Source organism: Cornus florida, unplaced genomic scaffold, assembly GCF_030987335.1.
Source record: "Cornus florida cultivar Cherokee Brave unplaced genomic scaffold, ASM3098733v1 CherokeeBrave_3.0.0_Hap2_Chr02, whole genome shotgun sequence".
Taxonomy (NCBI): Eukaryota; Viridiplantae; Streptophyta; class Magnoliopsida; order Cornales; family Cornaceae; genus Cornus; species Cornus florida.
In genome coordinates, this window is record NW_026775572.1 from 65,198,386 (window position 1) to 65,222,806 (window position 24,421).

General features: G+C 34.1%; 1 protein-coding gene across 2 annotated transcripts; it reads left to right on the forward strand.

The window, feature by feature from the left end:
• Positions 1–1,121: 1,121 nt before the first annotated feature.
• LOC132295173 (uncharacterized) lies at positions 1,122–21,518 on the forward strand. 2 transcript variants are annotated; one of them, XM_059793325.1, is made up of 13 exons: positions 1,122–1,288; positions 1,488–1,550; positions 1,626–1,796; positions 5,656–5,787; positions 7,226–7,365; positions 9,615–9,701; positions 13,129–13,254; positions 15,895–16,047; positions 16,614–16,685; positions 17,470–17,571; positions 18,806–18,976; positions 20,196–20,275; positions 21,240–21,518. In XM_059793325.1, the coding sequence occupies exons 1-13, from the start codon at positions 1,267–1,269 to the stop codon at positions 21,292–21,294; spliced, it is 1,374 nt and encodes a 457-aa protein (XP_059649308.1). In that variant the 5' UTR covers positions 1,122–1,266; the 3' UTR covers positions 21,295–21,518. The 2 variants fall into 2 exon arrangements, with proteins under 2 accessions (XP_059649308.1, XP_059649307.1); XM_059793324.1 differs by lacking the exons at positions 1,122–1,288; positions 1,488–1,550; positions 1,626–1,796; positions 5,656–5,787; positions 7,226–7,365 and adding an exon at positions 7,630–8,136.
• Positions 21,519–24,421: the final 2,903 nt, after the last annotated feature.

Here is a 24,421-nt window from a genome sequence, read left to right on the forward strand (position 1 = left end):
AATATGTTTTATTGTAAATAGTAAAGTGTTAATAATAAGTTAATCATTTTTAAAAAATAGTAGTTACAAATCTATTTATTTATTTATTTTTTCCATTTTTATGATAAATTGATACTAATAATAAAATTAAGGTAAATAATATAATTAATATTTAGATAAGAGAAAAGATAATAAAAATAATTTATTAAGAAATGACAAATTTAATGTCAAAGGGTAAAATAGTCTTTTGCGATGGGTTTGTCCTTAATTATAACAAATCAATAGTTCATGAAGTAATTTGTCATCCAAGAGAGTTATTTGCAAAAAGGACAATAGTTTAATGAGTTTTTTTTTTTATTTTTTTTTAATTTTTTAACCCTATAATATAGATGGTATGGTTAATAAATTTATTGTACTTTTAACTTGTATTGTACTATATTTTATTTTATTTTATTTTATTTTCTCTTTCACATGTTATATGAAGTATGAATTTTTATTATTTTATACTTAAATAGATTATTAGTTATTATTTTTGAAAAAAGTATAATTTGTATGAATTTATATTTATTTTATACTTAAATAGATCATTATTTATTAATTTCGTAATAAGTATAATTACTAAGCATTTTAATGATGACAACAATTCGAAATTCATGAATAGATATTTGTATTAAATAGTTTAAGAATTTAAATTAAAATACTAAAATTTATCATTATCAAATTATATTATAAAAAGTTATATATCATTGCATTTTTTTAAAAAATAATGATAATTAAAATATAATAGGCTGCGTGGGTTGTAATTTTCAAAACAGTTGTTAAGAATTTAGAGAACAGAAAACTATTTTCATACCTATAAAAGACAGATATGAAAATAGGTTTTTTTATAACTGAGTTTTTAAAAAATTAAATGAAGCATGAGTGTTTTTGTATAATTTTTTAAAGTTTTATTTGATTTATAAGTCTAAAAATAGTTTTAAAAAATTTAGAACAAGAAAGAGACAATCATCTAAAAAGATATCTTTTTATAAGTAAATTTTCAGTACAGTTTTATTTTCAGTTTACTGTTTTCAGAAAACTCTTATCATAAGAGAGGTTTTTAGGGTTAGTTGACAAATTAATTAATTTGTTACTTCCCGAAAAAAAGAAAAGAAAAGAAACCGTCTTCTGTCTCTGTCTAACTGCAAATCCAACACCTACCTTAAAAACGAGGTTTTTAGGGTTTTAGAAATCCCCCGACTCAAATTTCAAGTACAACTTTTAAACACACCTCTTTCTTCCCCAGTAATGGCTACCGATGCCCTTGCAGGTACTCTCTATATACACACATTAGATATGATGATTTAATGGTTTTCCTATTGCCTCTCTTTAGTCTCTCTACTGTTGAACTTTAATAATCTCTCTGATATTCCATAGATTTCTCTCTCTCCAGTCTCTCCAGCCTCTCTATAGTGTTGCAACTGTGTTTAATCTTGTGTTTGATCTTGTGTTTAATCTTCTGATTGCAGTGAGGCAAAAAGTTCAACTGTTTCTTAATGCTGCCCGTACTGGGAATCTTGATCTCTTCAAGAGTAAGAGTTTTTTACCAGTAAATTTCTATTAAATTGATGAAATTTTCTGTTAATTGAATTCTTTGTTTTTGGTAGATTTGGCGGAACAGCTTGATGACGGGAAGGGATTGGCACAAACCGTGGCGGATGTTAAGGATGCGAACAAACGAGGGGCTCTTCATTTTGCTGCGAGGGAAGGCAAGACTGAGGTCTGCAAGTACCTGTTGGAGGAATTGAATCTCAATGTGGATGTGAAAGATGATGATGGTATATACCTTTGATATATATATTTTTCAGTTTGTGTTTATATATCTGTGTATATATGTTAAACATCTGTACGTATATATCTTTATGTGTGTGTTGCCCTTTCTGAATCTGTGTTTTAGTTCTTCAATTGTAAACAGAATCTCTTATTTTTCTATATTTGGAATTTTGAATGTGGAATATGGATAAAGTAGCATTGTGTTGGAAAAAAAATTTACCTTTGCTGCTGAACTAGTACCTGAGTTGTGGTGATCTTGGTGAATCTGAACATTGCAAATTTAAGTGGAGAGACAGTATATTTTGTTTACGGATTATTTGACCATAATACATATTTCATTATAACTTAGTTGGGCTAGTGCAAATTTTTTTCTTGGAGGAACACTTGGATTTTGTTAGTTTGGAGTTGGTATCCAAGCATAGCAGATATTTACCCCACCCCCCCAAAAAAATGGCTTTCTTGGATCTATGTTGCAACATGTTAATTTAGATATTAATGAATCAAAGTATGCATGTCTCATGGAGAGTATCAAATTGCATGATGTATTTCATTGGAACTTTTTTTTTTTTTTTTTTCCTGAATCATTGGAACTTTCCCATGTTGAATAAAATAATTATTCCCATATATGTGTGTTCATAATCACATTAACAATAATGGCCTTTTTGTTTTTTTGCTGTTTTTTTCCATCTCTTTACCCTATAATGTGTATAGTAATACTCTATCAGGCTTGTGGAGGCATTCTAAGTGTGGGTTTGTACTACTTATGTTCCATATCATTTATTGAATCATTCTCCAACATTGTTTTTCAATACACGCGAAAATCTGTTGATGAAGATAATGGAAGTGGTCTTTGAAGAGTATAAAAGGCACGGCAAGGATACTTCCAAGGTCCAAGCCTTTGTTTGGCATGTGGGGCTTACTTGAGATTGATATTATTAAGTCTTTTCAAGTCATATACAGCTGTTGGTTGAGTTTTATGTAAGTTCTTTTATGTTTCATGGATCAAAAGTATTTTCATGACTTTTAGGTTTCTTAGACATAGCCCACGGATCTTAGTTTGGGCCATGTTATGTTATTGATGTAGGACAGTTTTATTAGGTTTCATATTATATTAAAAGATTTTATCTAACTTTGTGGATTCAAAGTTGTTATTTGTTCTTCGTGAACATCATTCATAGCATTCGCTCCGTCATTTGTATTTGTTTTACCCTGGTCTAATGACGATTGATAGTTTTGGTAGCACCCACTTTGGGAAACCATGTATACTCAAGAATGAATCAACGGTGTAGACAGTTTGTTGGTTTGGGATTGGTGGAAATAAGGTTTGTGGTTCAGTTCATGGTCGTGCTGACAATGTGTCTTGCAACCAACCAAACATGGATTGTATATCCACGTAGGCCCCCGGCCTACGCAGATTACTCCAATGACGAGGAGTTCAAATTCAGATGAGGTGCGATGGATTGACGTGATTGATGTATACATGACGAAAATTGTAGCTACCGGATAATTATGAGATTCATTAAAAGGCGCTAAAGAGGGGAGCGCTCCCAATAGAGTACACAAAACGCCGACAACGACCAACTATAGCTTTACACTATCAACAAAATTCACAAAATCCTCCACAAATTTACAAGTTTGCGCATTAATCCTTGAGAGACCAAATAGGTTATTCCCCTCCATCGAAGGACAACCTAGTCCTCTCACGCCTCAAAGGGCCTCCTAGTCCTCTCACACCACGAACTCCACCATAAACAAAGGGAGTGGGCAGTGGCCCTCCAAGCATCTCTGGCTCGACTATCCACTATAATTTGCTTCTGGCAAAGTTGATAGGGTCAAACAATCCCAAGAAAAGAAGGGTTCTGAGTATGCTATTACAAGCAGGGATAACTATATCAATGCCGAGTCTGAGGAAGCAGATCCTACCAGTTTTAGGATCAGGTTTCTGTATTATTTGTGAAATGGTACCAGGTATCTGAACTTCATGGTACAAATGATGTATTTTGTACTCACTTTATTTCACAGTTGGAGCAAAGTGGATGTCGTAACGAGGATGATGAGTCAGAAGATGATTTTTTTTTTCTTGGGTTGCCTAGACTAAGTCAAAGACATGATGCCATATTCGTTTTTGCGGAGTGTTTTTCGAAAAAGGCACACTACATCTCTTATTCTAAGACTTTCGATGTTGTCAACAATGCCAAACTTCTTTCCCAAGAAGTTGTTCAGCTTCATGGGTTGCACAACAGTACAACACCATTGTTTCTGATCAAGATGTGAACTTTATGAGTTATTTTTCACCATTATGGAAGTTGCTGAATACAAGGCTGAAATTTTCTTCTTTTCACCCACTAACTGATGGCCAAACCGATGTCATTAATTGCAGCTTGGGTGACTTGCTTCATTATTTTATTGGTGACCATATTACTAGCTGGGACCAGATTCTTCCTGTGGCTGAATTTGCGTACAACACTTCTGTAAACAAGACCATTGGGCGCAACCCCTTCGAAATTGTGACAGGTTTACATCCTAGGAAGCCAATTGATTTAGTCCCTTTACCAATTGAGGTGCATCAGAAGGTGATGCTTTTAGTAAGCATCTCCAGGACATTCATGCTGAAGTTCAAAGGAAGATTGCAATAAGCAATGAACTTTTGTTGTAGGGCACTGAATTTACGAATTGGAAATCTCTTCCACCAGAAAAGACCTTTTTTACTTTAATTAACTTGAAAGTAGTTTAGTTTTGCTGCAAGTTTAACTTGTGTTGCATTGCTACCATGAAACATTACTACACTTCTTGACTTTTGATACCATACTGCAGGTTCCATAGTGTGGTGAACTTTTGTTGTAGGGCACTGAATTTACGAATTGGAAAACTTCTGCCCATTCTTCCTTCCTTTTTTAGTTGGCAAATTAAAATAATATTAAGGATTGGAACCTAATAAATGTTGACTTTTGGGGGGAAAAGGGGCAATGGACATAAGATATAAAGAATACAACATATGAAAGAAATAGAATAGGCGATAGAAATTTTCTCCACCGAGTGGTTCAAGGCATAACATTGGGTTTAGTTTACCGAGGGTCTGAATCTAACAGGGGATTGTGACTTTTAAAGATGGTATTTTATTAATTTTGCTTTATTGGTAAATAAAAAAGCAACCTTGTGCTGTTAAAGAGTACAACATATGAAAGAAATAGAATAGGCGATAGAAATTTTCTCCACCGAGTGGTTCAAGGCGTAACATTGGGTTTAGTTTACCGAGGGTTCGAATCTAACAGGGGATTGTGACTTTTAAAGATAGTATTTTATTAATTTTGCTTTATTGGTGAAAAAGAAAGCAGCCTTGTGCTGTTAATCACATAATTACAATTTATGTGAGCTCAAAAAGCCTATCCCATTTTGTTAAGGTGGTGCAGTCCGAAAAGGCTAATTAGTTGGAAGTTGTGTATATATTGCGCAATGGAGATTGTAGCCACAGAAACAAATGTTGCTTTTTCAATTTTATCAAACCTCTTCTTGTGAAATTCCAGTAAAAATCCTAGATCTTCTTTTATGATGTCTTATTAAGTTTATAGAAGAAGGTAGTGAATCCATTGGGTTTTGAGTTTCTGAGTTCACCTAATTAGTCTACTGCTTGGTAATCCTTTGGCCAGTCTTCTTTCTCCAAATCTCTTCTTGTTGTTAATGAAGTTTGTTCTTGTGATTTAAATAATCTATATATTATTTCATAGATATTTTATCATTAATTAGATTGCAATTTTTTTGCATTACTTAAGTAGCATATAAAAGCACTTATACTTTGGTTAATGTGTTGTGATCATACAATAAGGCTGCTTTTGGTTATGTGTTGAAACCTCTGTTGTTTTACAGGCGAGACTCCTCTAATTCATTCTGCTCGGCAAGGACATACTGCAACTGCCAAATACCTGATTGAGTGTGGTGCCAATCATGCTATACCCAGTGAACTCGGTGCCACGGCACTGCATCATGCTGCTGGATTAGGTTTGCTGTTTTACCCCCCGAGAGCATCTATTAGATAATTTTTTCACTTTTTCCCTCTACATTTGAACAACTGTCCCACTTGAATTTCTCTCTCATAAAAATAATATCCTTTTTGTTTCGGCTGGTTGTAGGAATGACTTGGTATAAGAAGTGTATATCGATGATCTCATATTGTTTTGAATATTAGAAACCTTACCTTTGAACTTTTAAAGACACGTGTATATGTTGTTTAAATTTATATTTCTTGTTTTAGATGTTATTTTTTCTTTAAATACAAATTTTAAGTGAGAAGGAGCAGAAGACTATATGTTTTAATTATCTAGGTAGTCATTTGAATTCTTTAATGGAATTGTATGAGTTCAATATAATTCAGGAATTAGATGTAGGGAACTACTAAAAAGTGGTGAGGGTGCTATGGCTGATATTTTACAGGGCAGGTCTAACACCATTATTTGCATTGTGCTATTCTTGCCTGGCCTGGTTTGGTATTGGGCCTAAATCTAGAGTCTGCTGGCCTGATAGTACTTGTAATTTTAATATTTTGCATCTGACAGCAAATCAAGGATTTTGTACTTGTGTAGTGTTCTGATTTTCTTTAAGGGGGGTTTGGTTAAAATGAATGCTTTGAAATCTATGTAATTTGAAATCCCTGGATTCACAAAATTCTTTGTTTGGATAAAAATTTCTAAATCCAGGTACTTCTTATGTAATTTGATAAGAAAATAGAATTTTATTTCGTCATTCATATTCAGCATAAAGTTCTAATGGAATTCTTTGTCATGGTCCTTTAAGAAAATAGCCATAAAAAATTTATCATGCATGTTTTCTTTTTCTTTTTTTAATATTTTTTATCATGCATGTTTGATGTAGCCAAAGTAAATGTTAATTGATAGAAAGTTAAAGGATCTGAAAGAATATATATAGTCATGTGAAACCCTCCACTGGATTCACATAACTTAAGTAATTGAAAGAAAGAAATACCCAAAAAAAGAAAAAAGAAAAAGAAAGACAGTGACAAAAGGAATCCTTAGACAGCATTGAGAGGGAGATGCATAATTTTAATCTGCCACGTGAACTAAGGAACCTATTGATTTTAAATATTTTGATGGATAGGACAGTAATCCTAGACTCAAAAGTAACAGTATGCGAAGATTCGAATTGGACCTAGATAAAGAAAGAACTTTAACCAAATAAAGAAAAGTAACAGTATGTCTAGGTTTTGAAAACTAAATAAAGAACTTTAACCAAAGTCAAAATTTCAATCTATGAAGCATTGATTTAACATCGTCATTCTGAATGATTTTTCTATGAAAATGATTGTTTCACTTTTGACCATGGAATTAAATGTATTTCAGTCACAGCACAAATTTCAAACCAATCCTCCATTATTTATCTGTTTTCAGATCCCACTTTTAATGTAGTTCATGCTTTCTTTCAGGAGACATTGAGTTGCTGAGGTTCTTACTTTCCAAAGGTGTAAACGTTGATTCACAAAGTGATGCTGGTACTCCTCTGATTTGGGCTGCTGGTCATGACCAACCAGATGCGGTGAAACTTTTGCTAGAGCACCACGCTGATGTAAACATGTCTTTTCTTTATTTATCATTTTTTTTTTTTTTCATTTACATATATATGCAGAAATTTATTATACTCCTTGGATCTTTCTTCATATGGGCAAGCTTTGTCACCGCCTATTTGAACCTTATCTTTGAAACTTTGTGGGACCACTTACTATTATATTCTTCTTTGTGTTCTACTATTCAATATTTATCACTTATCTGTTGACCCTTGTAATGTTGTCAGTATGATGACCTTTCAAGTGCCTTGTGTGGATCCCAGTTACAGGTTGGGCTTGTGTACCTAATTCATGCTCATGTTTTTATTTCACTGGATTGCCAAATGAGAAACCATCAAACAGTACATCGCACTGTCTTGTAGTATAGATAACGACCATTGAGATCATTTATGTCACAATGTCTCACCATTTCAAATCTGGCAATAGCACCCGGATCCAACATATACTCAATTAGTGGAATAGGTTTTTACAAATTGCTATCGTGGTTGGATTGTTTAAACAATTTTGCTCATACAAATAACAATGCAGCCAAAAAAGTTAAAAAAAAAAAAAAAATTACAAGTTGCAGACATGTTAAAAGCATTACTGTCCTCCAAACTTTTACCGTAATAGTTAGGAACACATGGGAATCATGTGTGAAAAAATATAGAATGTATCGTGGTTCCAAAGGTGTAAACGTTGATTCACAAAGTGATGCTGGTACTCCTCTGATTTGGGCTGCTGGTCATGACCAACCAGATGCGGTGAAACTTTTGCTAGAGCACCACGCTGATGTAAACATGTCTTTTCTTTATTTATCAATTTTTTTTTTTTTTTTTTTTTTTTTTTTCATCTACATATATATGCAGAAATTTATTATACTCCTTGGATCTTTCTTCATATGGGCAAGCTTTGTCACCGCCTATTTGAACCTTATCTTTGAAACTTTGTGAGACCACTTACTATTATATTCTTGTTTGTGTTCTACTATTCAATATTTATCACTTATCTGTTGACCCTTGTAATGTTGTCATTATGATGACCTTTCAAGTGCCTTGTGTGGATCCCAGTTACAGGTTGGGCTTGTGTACCTAATTCATGCTCATGTTTTTATTTCACTGGATTGCCAAATGAGAAACCATCAAACAGTACATCGCACTGTCTTGTAGTATAGATGATGACCGTTGAGATCATTTATGTCACCATGTCTCACCATTTCAATTCTGGCAATAGCACCCGGATCCAACATATACTCAATTAGTGGAATAGGTTTTTACAAATTGCTATCGTGGTTGGATTGTTGAAACAATTTTGCTCATACAAACAACAATGCAGCCAAAAAAGTGGCAAAAAAAAAAAAAAAAAAAAAAAAAGTTACAAGTTGCAGACATCTTAAGCATTACTGTCCTCCAAACTTTTACCGTAATAGTTAGGAACACATGGGAATCATGTGTGAAAAAATATAGACCAAATGTATTTAATGACAATACAAGTCACTTTGGAGGGTTTACACCCTCTTCAATGGTGCCTCTTCATAAATACTATACAAGTATCTCTTATCATCAAGGGGATTGGGATCCACCATCTTAAGGGATTGTATGGATTTGGTGCACTTGTTCGTTGTGTGAGCTAGTATAGATTCCTTAAATTGTGCTCTGAATCCTTTCAATGTTGAGATGCCACACTATGCTTGGTTGTGCTATCATATATAAAGGGATCGTATGGATTTGGTGCACTTGTTCTTTGTGTGAGCTAGTATAGATTCCTTAAATTGTGCTCTGAATCCTTTCAATACTGAGATGCCACACTGTGCTCGGTTGTGCTATAATATAAAGGCATGCAAAGGGTTCTATATTAGGAGCCAAATGAAAAAGAAAAACATGTAGTTACATGCTGTAGGTACATGTTATACTCTAAGAATCATTTCATAGACGACAATTTTTGCTTAAAAAGTTAACCTGTGGACTTTTCTGGAAGTCCACAATTAAACAGAAGATACTGATAATAATTTTAGCTACACCAACTTTTCAGCGCATATCTTGTATATATCCAATTCCTGATCTTTACACTTTTTTCTTTTGATGTGAGTAATTGTCACTCATCCATCTCTTTATGATGTTGTTATTGTGCAAACTTTTACTTATTGATTTTCTATTTTCCTTTACATCTGCTTGCTGAGTGTTGGTTGATAACAAGAATAGAAAAATCTTTTCTTGTTTTGAGGTACTTGTCTTTTTATTGTAATATATTTCTTATCTTAATTGTTTTGCAGCCTAATGTAGAAACTGATGATGATATCACTCCGCTATTGTCATCTGTAGCTGCAGCTTCACTGCCCTGCTTAGAGCTGTTGATTCAGGTCATAATTTTCTGAGTACTCTTTGATTCCTTGGCTGTTCACTGGCATGCTTTATTCCCTACGTTGTAGCTCATTAGTATTCTGTCTATATGCTAAATGGCTTGCTTACAATTTCTACATAACAGATTTGCTGAATAGATGCAATTTCCTTTTATTTTTGTTTTTCCGTACTTTAATTGCATTATTGATGCACCTACTTATATTTGATTTGTTGTGGAAAATTGCTTTCAATCATATTTACTTATTTGCAACACTAATTTGAACCACATAACTTGTGCTGGTGCTGTGGAGTGGCAATTTTGAGATAGAGTAAGGCTTCCATGAAGTGCAGCAGTTCATGGCAGTTTTCATGAACTTTCCTTTAAATTAGCACATTTTGAGTGCAAAAAGTCGTGCACAGATTACATCATCACATTGCTCGTATTAAAATGGTCATGCCATAAAAAAAAGTGATGTCAAAGTACTTCAAAGTAAATTCATTTGAGCTGGTTAAAAATGGAACTCTTCTGCACTATTTGGTAAGAAGGATGAAAAAATGGGTGAAAGGGAAGGTATCTTCCTCCCTTTTTGTTTGGTTAAGTGGAAGGAATAGTAGAAGGATGGATATGGTGAGTCTGGTGACACCTTTTTTTGTTTGATTAGAAGGGAAGGAGAGATTTTTACTATTATACGCTCATTATATAACCTTGATCAAAATTAATTAAGGGCAATAATGTCACTTCACATTATACATAACAATAATCATTCTCTTCCATCCAATTTTGAGGGGATAAAAATTTATGGGTGTGGAGAGCTGGCTCATCCAGCATCTCTCTTCCATCCATCCTTCCCTTCCCTCTTGTTTTCCCTCCTACCAAACAACAAAAACTTGTTCTTTCCCTTCATCATTCCCTCCTACCAAACGGAGCATTAGTTTGGTCAAATTTGGGCAAAAGAAGAATATGAAGTTTCATTGAAGTTTTTTTTTATAAGAATTTTTTTTTTGATTTTATAATCCTTGGTTTCTTTCAAATGATCAGGTCTGTGTCTCGAAATTTGACATAATCTGGGTAAAAGAATGGAGAGCTTGTGGGTGCTGTAATGAGGTGGACCTCGTTATAGCTTTTCTCTTTGAGATATATGTATATATAGATATATGTTGGTTCCTCTTGTCAGAAAGAGCTGCCAAATCGTTAATCTTATTACTTGCAAACATCTAGCGAACAGTTACCCAGTTTCTGACAAGATAATCTACCTAAGAGCATCTTTTTAGCGTTGCTTATTTCTACTCGCTCTTTCTACCTGGGTGAGATACTCCCTTTAGGCCCTCATGCAGTTACTGATAGGTAAAGTGAAAATTTTTCTTACTTACTCAGTGATTATGAAAGCTCAGTGGTCTCTGGTCTTTGACCTCGCTCACCCTGAAATATTCTGTAAGGAGGGAGAGTTGTTTCATTTTGGCTGTTTGTTCTTTTTTTTTTTTTTTTTTTCCTGAATCATTTAGCTGTTTGTTTTTTCTTTTTTCTTTTGTGGCCGAGTTATGAACTTGAAAAAATTGGTGAATACTAATCTTGATATGATCATGTAGCAAGAGGCCAAGAGATGATTGATTGGCCACAAACTTTGGTCTGCAGAATAGTGAAATACAAATTCAATTTTAGGGTTCTCTCTTCCAAAGGAAAATAGTTATGTAATTTTAATGCTAGTAACATAAATTAGTCACCTAAGTTTTTCCTTTCCACCCCCTCCCCCTTTTTGTTTCTACCCTTACAGTTGAAATGCAAAGTGTTCTAGGCTTCTTATTAGGGTTAAGAGAAGAAGAGGAGGAGAAAGAGAGAGAAATTATGTAGAATGAGATGAGAATTGTTTTTCTATCTACTCCTGTCTATTTATATTATCAGGAGACTAGTAATTACAAGAGAACCCCTGCTCCTCAGCCAATGAAAAACAATCCCCCTCAAGTTGATGCATGGATGCATCTCATGCCCAACTTGCATATAGTAGAACGAAAAGACCTACTGCTAAGACCTTTGGTGATTACATCAGCCAATTATTCCTCAGACTTCACAGAAGGCATGCAAACAATCCACTATTCAGGTTTTACCTTTTTTTTTTTTTTGACCTCTTCAGGTTTTACTTGATGAAGTGTAGATCAACTTTAATATGTTTCATTTGATTATGCTGGACATGAGGGTTATGATCAATGTTGATGGCTTCCTTGTTATCACAATACATGTTCATTGGTTGAGTGTCAGCAAATCGTAATTCCTCGATCCAAATTTTAAGCCATGTCATAGATGCCATGTGATAAGGCGTCCGTATTAAGCCTCTGCAGTAGACCTTGTTACTGCAAACTGTTTCTTGCTTCTCCATGTAAAAAGTTCCCTCCTAAGAAGGTGCAATAGATTAAGTTGATCATCTATCAACACTAACCCGCCCAATCTGCGCGTGCAAAGGCCTCAAGTTCCAAGGGACCATGATTGGAGAATAACATTCCTTTCCCCAAAGATGATTTTAGGGATCCCAGAATATGGTAAATTGCCTAATGTACAATATGAGGGTTGTGCATAAACTGACTGGTTACACCAATTGCATAGGCTATATGTGGTCAAGTATGGGAAAGGTAGATGAGTCTTCCAACAAGCCTCTGATAACTCCTTTTATCAATGTGATCACTTTCATTATCCAAAAACGATAATTAGCCTCGTTTGGTGTATTGATTGTCAGGTTTACAACCAAACATTCCAGTTTCTTCTAGAAGGTCAAGAGTGTAAAAATAACGCAGTTTGCCCGAGTCTTTGATCTCAAATACCTTGGCTAGTTAAGCCTTTCACCCAGATATTTGATTGTTGTCATCTCCAGTCACAACATACACTTCTTGTCAAGTTCTTGCTTGCTAAGCATACCGTGATTAACTTAACTCTGCTCGTATGATTGTATCTAAACTTAGTCATCACCCTGTAGAATCTGTCAAAGTTCTTGGAGACTGTTTTAGACCATAAAGTGCCTTCCTCAATTTACAAACTTTGAGTGACAACTACCAAGTTCCTTTATTATTATTTTGTTGGGAATATTTCTTTAACGATTCACTATCTCATAGAGAATTTTTTACTTCTAAATAATGTGTATGTATGTGGTTGGTCATGTATGGTACTGCACATTTTTGGTTGATACATATTATTGCACAGTATCTATTAGATTTATTTGAAGACTTTTAATAGAGACAAAGACACTATTTGCTTGCTCATTTATTCTTTAAGATGAATAATAATGTTGTTATCAGTATTCCTTGCGCAAACACGTGGGTTTGCAGGTTCCATGGTGCAAAACTGCCCCTTTTTGTTTGTCTATGATATATTGGTGTAACTTATTGTATGATTTTTGACATTGTGCTATTTCATGCCTTCAGTCCACGGTAGGTTTAACTTTGCACCTTTTATCCCTACAGGCAGGTGCTGCTGTGAATGTTACTGCAGGAGGAGCAACTCCTTTACACATCGCTGCTGATAATGGGAGCCCAGAAATTATAAATTGCTTATTAAAAGCTGGAGCTGATCCCAATGTCACTGACGAGGTGAGCATTGTGAAGCAGTTTTATCTCTCTTTGCAACTCTATTTCTTGTATATCCGTGCTCTGCATTTGCTTGTTGGAGGCTTGCTTCAGGATAAGTAAAATATATTTAGGTGTTCTTCCCACTTAAATGCCTGCCAAATTCTGTTAATGTTGTGTTTCGCCTTTTCTTTGATGTATATGCACTATTTTTGTTTGCATCCGTATATATGTATATATATGGTGCATATATATGTATATGCATATAGTCACTACTGCTTTTGTGAAGATGTTTGGAGTAACTATATTTTTCACTTTGGGTTTTAGCAATTGATTTTCTTTTTTGTATTTTTTGGACACCATTTTAATTGATCTAAATATGCAAATTTTGGAGGCTTCTCCATAATACTAAAAAATGGATGCACTGGGTGACTGTCGTAGGGATCCCCGATCAAAATGCTTCTGGTAGAAATCAGTTCATGGGGAAGTAATTTCAACATTGTTTATCATGGGCGGGGGCACCAGAGCATGTTTTTGTTATTCATGAAGTTCGACTTCCTGGCACATTTAGAAATCCACAAAAGAAAAGAGTTCAGTGTGTTTCTTACTGATTGATTATATGCTGTTTGCTTTAGAGGGTATGGATTTATGATTGCTGTTTGGTCTCATACAATTTGATAATTATTGTTTGCTTTTAGAGGGTATGCATTTATATGAAACAATGGGTTTCTGTTGGATCTGAGCTTGGACCTGAATGGATAGCTGAGAAGTTGGAATCCTCCACAGCCCTTGGTTACAAACTTACGAATGGTAGAGTTTTGGAGGAATGTTGTGGCCTGTGATTTTCTAGCAAACATCTTTTGGGTTTCCCGATGTGCTAAATTTCTGTTAGGACTTAGTGTCGTGTATAATGTTGGCAAATTTCATAATAAAAGCCAGAGTCTGTATTTAATTTGTTTGATTTTAGAGTTGAGTCGGTAAATTTTATTTATGATCAAAGGACTACTGCTAATATGAAGCCATATATCATGAAGGTCACTTGTTTATCTCAATGTAAAAAGGTAAAAATCAACCCCATAGATGGATTACTCAGCTTTTTAGGTTTGTATGTCATGCATTGGATCATATATGTGTTCAGGATAGGACTATTTCCCTAGGGCAGGAGTAGACTCGGTAGTCGCTATTTCGAGAAAGGTGTAACGATCTCGGCACTAACTCCCTCCGGGGTTCCTTCGCTGCTAGCTTCTGGGGTATGCAATTTGACGCCCACTATGCCTTCTTCAAGTGTGAATGGATTGGATGGAGGCGAAAGGGACATGCTCAATTGTTTGTTAAAATGGCTCAAGAATCAATAAATGCACTTTTTACACTTTTTGGATTGAATGGATCAATCGATCCATCAATGGAAGCGTTCTGGACAAACATTGATTAATCAACCAAGAGATGGATTGATTGACGATCGAACAGTGTTGGGGGATCAATACTTGAATTAATTTAAATCAACGGTGTCAGTAAAAAATTGGTTATTATAAATGAAAAAAGTCCAAAATAGCATGGGGTAGATGCAAATAGGCTTCCTACTGAATTCTGTCTTGCATCGCCCCTTTTTCACTCTATTGAGTGATATTATGGCGATAAATAGAGCGGAATGGAAACATAGGATTCATGTAGCCAACCCCAAGTAGTTGGAAAAAAGGTTTGATTGTTGTTTTTGTTGCACGTACGAATAACTTAAATCTTTCTTTTGGGGTGGTCGGAGTCCATTTTGTCCATTGGTCATATGGTTATTTAGTCAAACTTGCTTCACCGTCAAGTCGATTAAGGTCGTTCATTTTGATTACCTTCTCATTTTCATGACTTTCATGCAATCTTCAATCGCATTTCCCCTGGGAAATCAATATGCAAACTGACTTGGCTCACAGATGCATTATGAATCAATTGACACAACATGGTTTGATCAAGGAACATATGACATTAAGTCCCAACAAAAAAGATAGAAGAAAAGCATGAAGTAGAAACATGAAAATAAGGAAGAGGAGGATCGGGAATGTTCATCGTCGTTGTTGTTATCTTCGTCTTCTTCTTAGAACTGTAGAATTTGAACATACAAAATATTCAGCAATCTTATCTCGTAGTTTTACATATGATGTTGTCATTTCCTACAAGTAAAAAGAAAATTAATTTTCTCTGCTCCTCATTCATGTCAACATGGGATATGAACATATTAATTCTTGTAAATAATGTAATTGTTTCTAGACACAAGCATGTATTATAGTTTATTAGTCTTATAAATGATGCTTTATTGTTTTAAAAAAATGGTGATAGTCCTCTATTCTTGTGATACCTGTCAACATAAAAAATGTGAACTGTATGTCTCCTTTGTGGATATAATGGATTTTATAATATAACGGACTACTGTGTGAGAACTACATATTTGGAGTTAAACTCTTGGGATGATCAAATGTACACATGATCACAAATTGGTTCTTAAATTAAGTTACAAACTCTACGGAATCATGATCATGAATGTGCTCAAATGCAGTTGCAAATCTTGAAGGTTTAGTTTCAGTTGGTGAAAAGTCCACTAAGTGATACAAGTTATTTATGGCTTGCGTTACTCAAACGAATTTATGAATTCGGTGATAAATTTTCTTCTCATTACAGGATGGATTGAAGCCAATACAGGTTGCGGCTGCAAGAGGTAATCGGAGGGCCGTTGAGATTCTTTTTCCCTTAACATCACAATTGCAAACTGTTCCAGATTGGTGTGTTGATGGAATACTTGAACATATGCAAGCTGAAACTGGCAAAATACAGGTATTTGATAATATTTTTTCATTCATTATTTATTTACTTATACAAACTTGATTTATAGAAAAGGCTTTTCGGAATAAGGTCTCCAGCATTTCTTTTTTCTTTTTTCGGTAAGTAGCTCTCCAGCATTTTGTAAAAGCAATAGTAGAATAACTTTGTTTTTCATCAGGAAAAGTTCTACCCCTATAAAATTGGAGTGTACTGGTGCTGGAACTTCTTTTAGAATGATTCTATATGCCTCCTTGAGATGGATAGATGTCTAGATGCTCTGTTTTCTATCTTTTGGATATTTGGATAAACCATCAGTACAACAGTCACTTTACCAAATTAGTTTTGGATCAAAAGGCAAAAGTGAAAGCCTTGGTATGGATGTCATTGGAGCTTTGGCTGTGATGAAATCTACTTCAATTTCCTTCACATTGCCTGTTCCCTCTCTCTAATTGAAACAAGCCTAAACTAACTAACAATCTACTATTCACCTCCATTCCTTTTTTTTGTGCTTTCTGCCTGCTCATTTCAAATTTCAGGTTTTTTTAGTTCTTTTTCTAACTTCAGACTGAAATTTTCAGGAAGAAACAAGAAATCTAAAGGAAGATAACATATTGAAGGATGCTATCACCTCAGGGCAAGATAAGCCTCAGGTGTCATTTTTACCAGCTTTTTTTGCTTTCTGTTTGGTACTAGTATAATTTGCTTATGTCTATTGCTCTTCATTTGGATAATAAATAGATTTGGAAAAAGGGATTTTAGTTTAGATAAAAGATTGTCTATTGAAATTGGGTCTGGAATCAAAGGTGATGTTAGGTATGAGAGACATTTTGTTATGCTCCTTGTTCAATTAGAATCTTGTTGGCATGGATTTCAAAATAATTCCTTGCACCTTGTTATTTGAAGTCCTCACACATAATGCTCTCAAATGACTTCATGCATGTTAAAACTTAAATCTAAATTTAACCATTATTTCTTGAATAATTGAATCTCCTAAATCCATTAATTTTAAGTCATCCATATGGATCCTAAGCTCCTCTGTTTTTCTAATTCTGAAATATTGCACTAGGTTACGCAGTTGTCCAGATCAGACCGCCCTTTGGGCAACCAACCAACCTGGCATATCAACTTCCTGAACCATAGCTTGTCATGACTAATGTAATCACTAGCAAATTGGTGCAACTTTTTTATATTGGTTTTACATTTGCGACTTGTACCCATGAAAGATGAAGTAGCTATTTATTTGTCAATATGGTTCTATCTAATAAGGAACGCACATCATCATGGCAACAAATAGTCATTATTAATAATGTGGAACTTAAATCCCATACTAGAAAGTTGTATTCTAGTTTGTGATGTGGAACTTAAATCCCATACTAGAAAGTTGTATTCTAGTTTGTGTTTAACCTTCTCATAGATGTTTGATATCATTTTCAGGTGACGCCTGAGGCAAAGCAGAAAGCTGCAGATGCGAAAGCAAGAGCAGAGTATGCTTTCAAACAGAAGGACTATTTAATGGCTACAGATGCTTATACACAGGTACCTGTTCTGTTCATTTGGCTTTTTCACTTGTGTCTTCAATTTCTCTACTAAGTTTAATTAATTTGGTGGTGCTCATGATTGAAAGGCACAATACGGCTAGATAATAAATAAATGAGAATGTTGATAGACCATTAAGTCCTAATATCTGTAGTACTTAAAGATAAGGGAATCATTATTATAGGGGAAAACTATTGAGTATGTACTTTTGGACCCATAAATTCAAAATAATGAAAAGGCAAATTGAACTAACCTTGATTCTGAAATTTTGGTAAAATAATTCTAAATTTTGAACTCTTTACTTTTCATAGCTTGTTGGTACCTCGATATGCACCTATTTAGGCATAAACTTGCACACTGGTTCATAAGTTTCAATCGCTGTGCCCCCTCTAAAAGTGTACTGGTGTGTATATCTTTGTCCAAATTGAGAAATCGGTGTAGAAAGTTATTAACGGGTCTCAGATTTGTGCTTACAAGTTGGTATCGGTCTGCAATGCAGTACGAAGTTTCATACAAACTGGTAACAAAAACTTGTGTGCCGACGTGCTCACAACTTTAGAATTGGTCCATAAAGCAGTAGAAGGTTATGAATAGATGCATAACTGTTTTTACCCAAATTTAGACATCTGTGAATTGTAGTTCAAATTGATGCATACTTCTATGTCCAAACATACAAATCTGTGCATATCTTGGCAAATGGATAGTTTAGTCCTTGATGAACCATGAGCATTGAGAGTTCATAGCCTTGCGAATATTTATGGAAAATTCTTATGTCACCCCACTTTGATTATTCATAATTTGGTAATTTAAGGGCTAAAAGCCCATATGTTTGTAGTTTTCCCTTAACTATAAAGTCCCTCCTTATTATAGATAAATTGTAAATATCTTTGTGCTACCCAAACAATATCCGTTTCGGATAAAATGAAATCTAGCAATGTAATAAAAAGAAGGAATATTCTTGGAAGAGGTAGCATATTGGTTGAATTATTTTAAAATTCTTAAATACATGAGAGAATACCTTAATAAAAGCATAGGGCACAAATACCAGAAAGCAAGCCTCTTTCTGACATAATTTTCATTATTTCTTGGTTGTTTTCATTACTTAGCATTCATGATGGATGTACTTCATTAATGAATGTTTTAGGAATTGTTGCCAAAAATCCATATATCTTTATTAATAGTGTTTGAATTTTATGAAATGGAACTGAGTTGTTTTATGCTGCTGGATGTGCAGGCAATTGATTTGGACCCCACTGATGCTATTTTGCTTTCTAATAGAAGCCTTTGTTGGATCCGTTTGGGGCAAGCTGACCATGCTTTAGCCGATGCAAAGGCCTGCAGAGCACTAAGACCGGATTGGCCAAAGGCTTGCTACCGGGAAGGTGCAGCTTTACGTCTATTGCAGGCATGCTCTCATTCTCCTTACACTACATTTGGTATGCAGGAAAAAAATGAAGTGGTAATGGAATAAAAGATTGGAGTCATAATTGATGCAGGAATGGAATGATCATTTCTGTTCCATTGTTTGGTTGCAAACTTGAAATTATGCAAAAATGGAATGATCTCTAATTCTAGTGTTTGGTTAGACTAAATTAACTTCTGGAATAGATAATTGAATGTTGTTACAATATTTTGTCATATAATCTTATAAAATTATTAATAGTACATTATAAAATTGTACTGATGTATTATGATACTAAAGTAAAATATATTATTTAATTATCTTATATAATAATATAATATTTTAATAAATTACGTATCATAATAATTTATTGATTATAGTAATAGATTGATATATATCTACAATATATGTTGATAGGAGTGACTAAAAGAGAAACCAAAATTTGAGAGAAAAATTATTGACACCTATATGTGATAATATAAGAGTCAATAGACTTAGGTGGTATGAACATATACAAATAAGACATATAGATGCACCTGTAACTGAAATTTGCATCGAAGTAAGAGAAAAAGAGGGCAACTGAAATTAACATGGGTTGAAATCATTAAAATGACTTTGAAAAGCTAAATATTATGAGAGAGAACTTGTTGTAGAATAGAATGAAAAAAGAGAGAATTCTTGTGGTCAAATTCATTCATATGGGATTTAAGCAAGGATGATAATGATGGTGATTTAATAGAATAAAAAAATATCATATGATATCAAATAACATTTTATATATATTATAAAATGACAATATAATATTAATTTTTATGTATAGTATATTATTATAATATTTTATTTGATATCATATCATATTGTATTAGATAGATTTTTCATGACTATGGTTTTATGTTTCCACTTCGGTCATATATATATCCATATTTTATGAATATATTTGATGCGGTTAATTTGGTTTATATTATTTTTATTATTATTAAATGGAATGCTCATTCCTTGACTCATAAAGAGGACCGAACATTGTAACATATTGTAGGAATGGACATTCTAAGGAATGGGATTCCAACTTCGCTTTGACTTAACCAAAAGGTGGAACAGAAATGCAGAGTTAGAATGGGCTTTCCATTCTGTGACACCAAATGTATCATTACATTCTACCCCTATAGTTAAAATTAAAACAAAAATGTATTATCTGACATTTCTCTCATCCTCTTTATTGCAGAAATTTGACGAAGCAGCCAACTCTTTTTACGAGGGTGTGCAGCTAGACCCTGAAAATAAGGAGCTTGTAAATGCTTTCAGGTTGTGTGAGAGAATCCTGTCTTCCTCTTTTAACTGCTGCTGCTTTTGGTTTAAAGGGTGGTCTACATATAAACAAGTTAGCCTTGCCAGAGCTTTTCTACATATAAACAATTCATCGGGTCAAAAAGTGCCTTTCATGAAGAGTACCTGGGAGGTTAACTTGTGAACCTACAACATATACATTTCAGACTATATGGGAAATTGATATTTAAATTGATCTAATATGGAATATATTAACCAGGGATTGTAGCCTGATAGTCCTTACCTTCCAAAATAGAAGGTCGAGGGGTCAAGTTCCCATAGGGGCAAAATGGGGGTGTGAGTTTCAAATATGAAAAAAAAAAATAATAAAAAAATGGAACAATCATCCATAGTTAGGAGAGAGACCAAAATAGTAGATTTGCAATTGAAATGACATATGGTGTTACCATTTCTGAGTAGAAGTTCTTTGAAAACAATATGATAATGGACTTTGCTGGCAAACAACATCAATATAAATGGAGGGAACAAGACGTGTTGCCATACCATAATTTTCTGTTCGATGAGCTAAAGTTTATTTGAATTATATCAAGAATCTGCAATTAGTTTTTTTTTTTAAATATTCAACTCAGTTTGCAAGCACTAAATAAAATTGCTTGCGTCATTCTGTGTAATTTCTTGATTTGATTGATAACCTTGTTGTAATTCTTTTAAGCCATATACAAAGAAATTGTGAGTTCCGTTCCTGCACTAGTACTCTGCATTAAACGCTTAGAATACCTGTCTTGGCACAAGCACAAATACTCGGCTTAGGCTATACTGATATTTTCTTCATCCCGGATTTCAAGGATAAAACATTGTGAAATATAATGGGAACCTAAATTCTCTGGACTTAAGCCTAAAGATCCTTAAACCATGAGTGGGACTTGTTATTTTATTTCCTTTTCTGCTTTAGTTCTCATTTCTTGGCTTGCCATCCATGCAGGGAAGCTGTTGAAGCTGGGAGGAAGTTTCATGGTACAGAAAAACAAAAAGCATAGTGGTTCTTTCAACATACAAGAAGAGAGAGTGACCGAACCAATCCTTCGATGACAGCTGTGCAATTTTGTTTAAGTTAATGACATATTGTGGGTTATTTTATGTGTGGCTTAGTCTATTTTCTTTTTCTTAGTAACCCCTGCAAAAACGTGTATAGAACACATATTTTATGAAATTGGGCGGTTAGATGATTATTTTTTAATCAATTTTGTGAATGTGAGTGGTATGTGCTTTCAGTAGAAATTACTTGAACAAATCAAAGCTTGAGATTGTTGAATGTGGCGTTTGTTTTATGCCCATTGTATTGGATGAGCTTTCGCCGAGTTTAGATTTGTGTGAACTCAGACTAAGAGAAATGCATTGAACCTTTGGATATACTGAAGCTTAATGGGTAGTATTCAAAATTGTGTGGGGGATTTAATCAGTTTAGGCCTTGTATTATCTCTTTTATATATATATATATATATATATATATATATATATCATGCCAAGAATGTTAGGGATTAGTAGTTAGAGGGGAGAAGGCTTAAGGCATGAACACGGACTCTCGGACATTGAGAGCAATTTAATCACTCGGGCAATACGGCACTTGAATATATATATATATATATATATATATATATATATATATATATATCAAGCACTTTGTAGTTGTTCAATTTTATTTCATCCATCAATTGATGAGTAAATGATACTGAAAGGATATATTAAATGATGTCATGGTGATATCATGTTTTTACTCTAATAAAAATTACATATCATTATGCTTAATTTATTGGACTAAAAATAAAACAAATAACTTGAACCACATATAGGCCGTTTTTGCTAGAAATGTACTGAACAAAAATAGTGAGACGTATAGCAAATTGATGGTAAAATCAGAACATACATGTGTGATCTGTGGTTGAAAATTTAAATTACACCACTGAAAAAAAAAAATGGTTGACAACTGCATTCCGACTTTTTTTCTTAAAAGATAAATTTCCATTTGTTGTCCTTGATAAATTAATCTGCAATATGCATATCCCTCTGTAGGCTGAAGATGCAATAAAAGACTACAATTAGCTAGGTTGAGAATAGCAAAATAGAAAAGGGTTAAAATCATAAAAATCTTCTCTACTTTCAAAATCGTGCATAAAATTCACAGTATAATTAAAAAAAACCTCTAAACTAAAAGAAGACTTATCAAGTTACCCCCATTCAAGGTATATACATCACATAAATGTTAAAGGCCAACATGTGAATGAAAAATAAGCTATGAAAATGGCATAGATGCATGAAAAGATGGCCGATGAGGCCTCATGCATTGCTACACAACAAGTGCCATATACATAGAATGGCTAGCAAGGGCGAATCCAGGAATTGTTAATTGGGGGGGGGGGGGGGGGGGGGGGGGGGGGCGGGGTGGGCTAATATTAAGGGAGAATTGGGGATCGAAAGGTTAAAGAGTTGGAAAATTTTAAAGGAAATAGGGTTAGATTTTAGAGGGAGAGAAGGAGTGAGTTCTCTGATTTGTGTAAGATTAGGAATTTAGGATTTCTCTGGACTTTTGTTTAGGGCTTGTTTGGCTTAGGCCTATTTGGTTGGGCCTTTGTTTTAAAATTATGACTTAGATATTGGGCTTGTTTGGATGGGTTAAAATTGAGAGGCTAATACTACTACTAATTTTTTTTTTTTTTTTTTTTTTTTAAACATTAGGCTAAATATACCTATACTAAAAAAAAAAAAAATTTTTTTAGGGGGGGCTTAAGCCCACCCAAGCCCCCCCTTGGATCCACCACTGATGGCTAAAGAGAGAAGAAATCACTCCAAAAGTTGGAGATCCCGTGTCATTTCTCTCTTCCAAAAGAATACATACAATCGTCTATTACATAATGTCAAGTCTAGTCACATGAGTTAAATACAACAAAATGCCACACACAGCAAAAATAGAGACCTCCACAGTCTCCATGCCAAGCATCCACAAGCAAGTCACCGCTAAAAGTGTGGAGAATCCTCTAAAGCAACTCCCTCCTGAAAAATAAAGGGGTGAAAACGAATGTTCAGTAAAAAAACATGATATACAACTAAGCTACATTTCTTTGAATTCTACAAACACAAAAGAATGCTAGGCACTGCAACGGGGACATGCTCCCTAACGTCTAATTCTCGAAACATGATAGCCATCATTTTTATAAACAACATCCATGCAACAACATGCTGCAACAAGAAAGAACCTATTTCATCACATATAGGCATATATAAAATGATGAAATACAGAAGTGCCATAAGTTGTAATTATAAACCAAATAACCAACTCAACAACAAAATGATCAAAATCAAGAATGGGGATACCTCGTACATGCCCACACACCTGAACACATTCCCAAGTGGTTCTTCTCGGGTTACTAACCTGCTGATGATAACCTGCTTGGCCAAGTTTGAGGATTTTCAACCCTAAGGGCTATGCCCTCCCTGCTTTTATAACCCCAGTATATCCCAAAATCGCACATTTGTCGCAATATATCACATATATCAACCTTACATTTCAAACGCCTCACAAACGCACATAATTGGATGATACACCAAACAATTCATAACCTAGTATCCATTCTATTATCATGGCATGCTTCTTAATGCAATTGAATTAAATTCAACATCATCTTGAGTTTATATAAGTCGATTATGTCATTTAGGAAATTCATCAAACACATGGGATACATTATGTCAACTAGGATTGTCTACATATGCTTTCAATAGTTCAATATCAATAATGATCTCAACAATAGCCACAATGACGAACAACTATATATATATATATATATATATATATATATATATATATATATAAAAAGAGAGATTTGCATGAAAATTATACACATAGATCATATACATATACATCATGCTTACTACATATACTCATGCTAATAGCTCAAATCTACATCATAAACATGTAATACACAATTTAAAGACATAGAATCTCACACATCAACACATATACATCATAATACACCTAGGTTAAGACATACGTACTCACACTAGCATGCTTCACACCCTCCCATGCTCACAAAACACAAGGAAATCATAAATAAAAGGTATATCACACTTCCTACCTTGATCAAGAGCAAACCCTAGAAAATTCCATCAAGT

What these genes read in the sequence shown, in the direction of transcription:
- LOC132295173 (XM_059793325.1), top strand. Translation starts at nt 1,267, where the DNA reads ATGGCTACCGATGCCCTTGCAG. An exon ending in GGATGTGAAAGATGATGATG is followed by an intron (nt 1,797 to 5,655) that starts GTATATACCTTT and finishes GTTGTTTTACAG; the next exon opens with GCGAGACTCCTCTAATTCAT. An exon ending in GAGCTTGTAAATGCTTTCAG is followed by an intron (nt 20,276 to 21,239) that starts GTTGTGTGAGAG and finishes CCATCCATGCAG; the next exon opens with GGAAGCTGTTGAAGCTGGGA.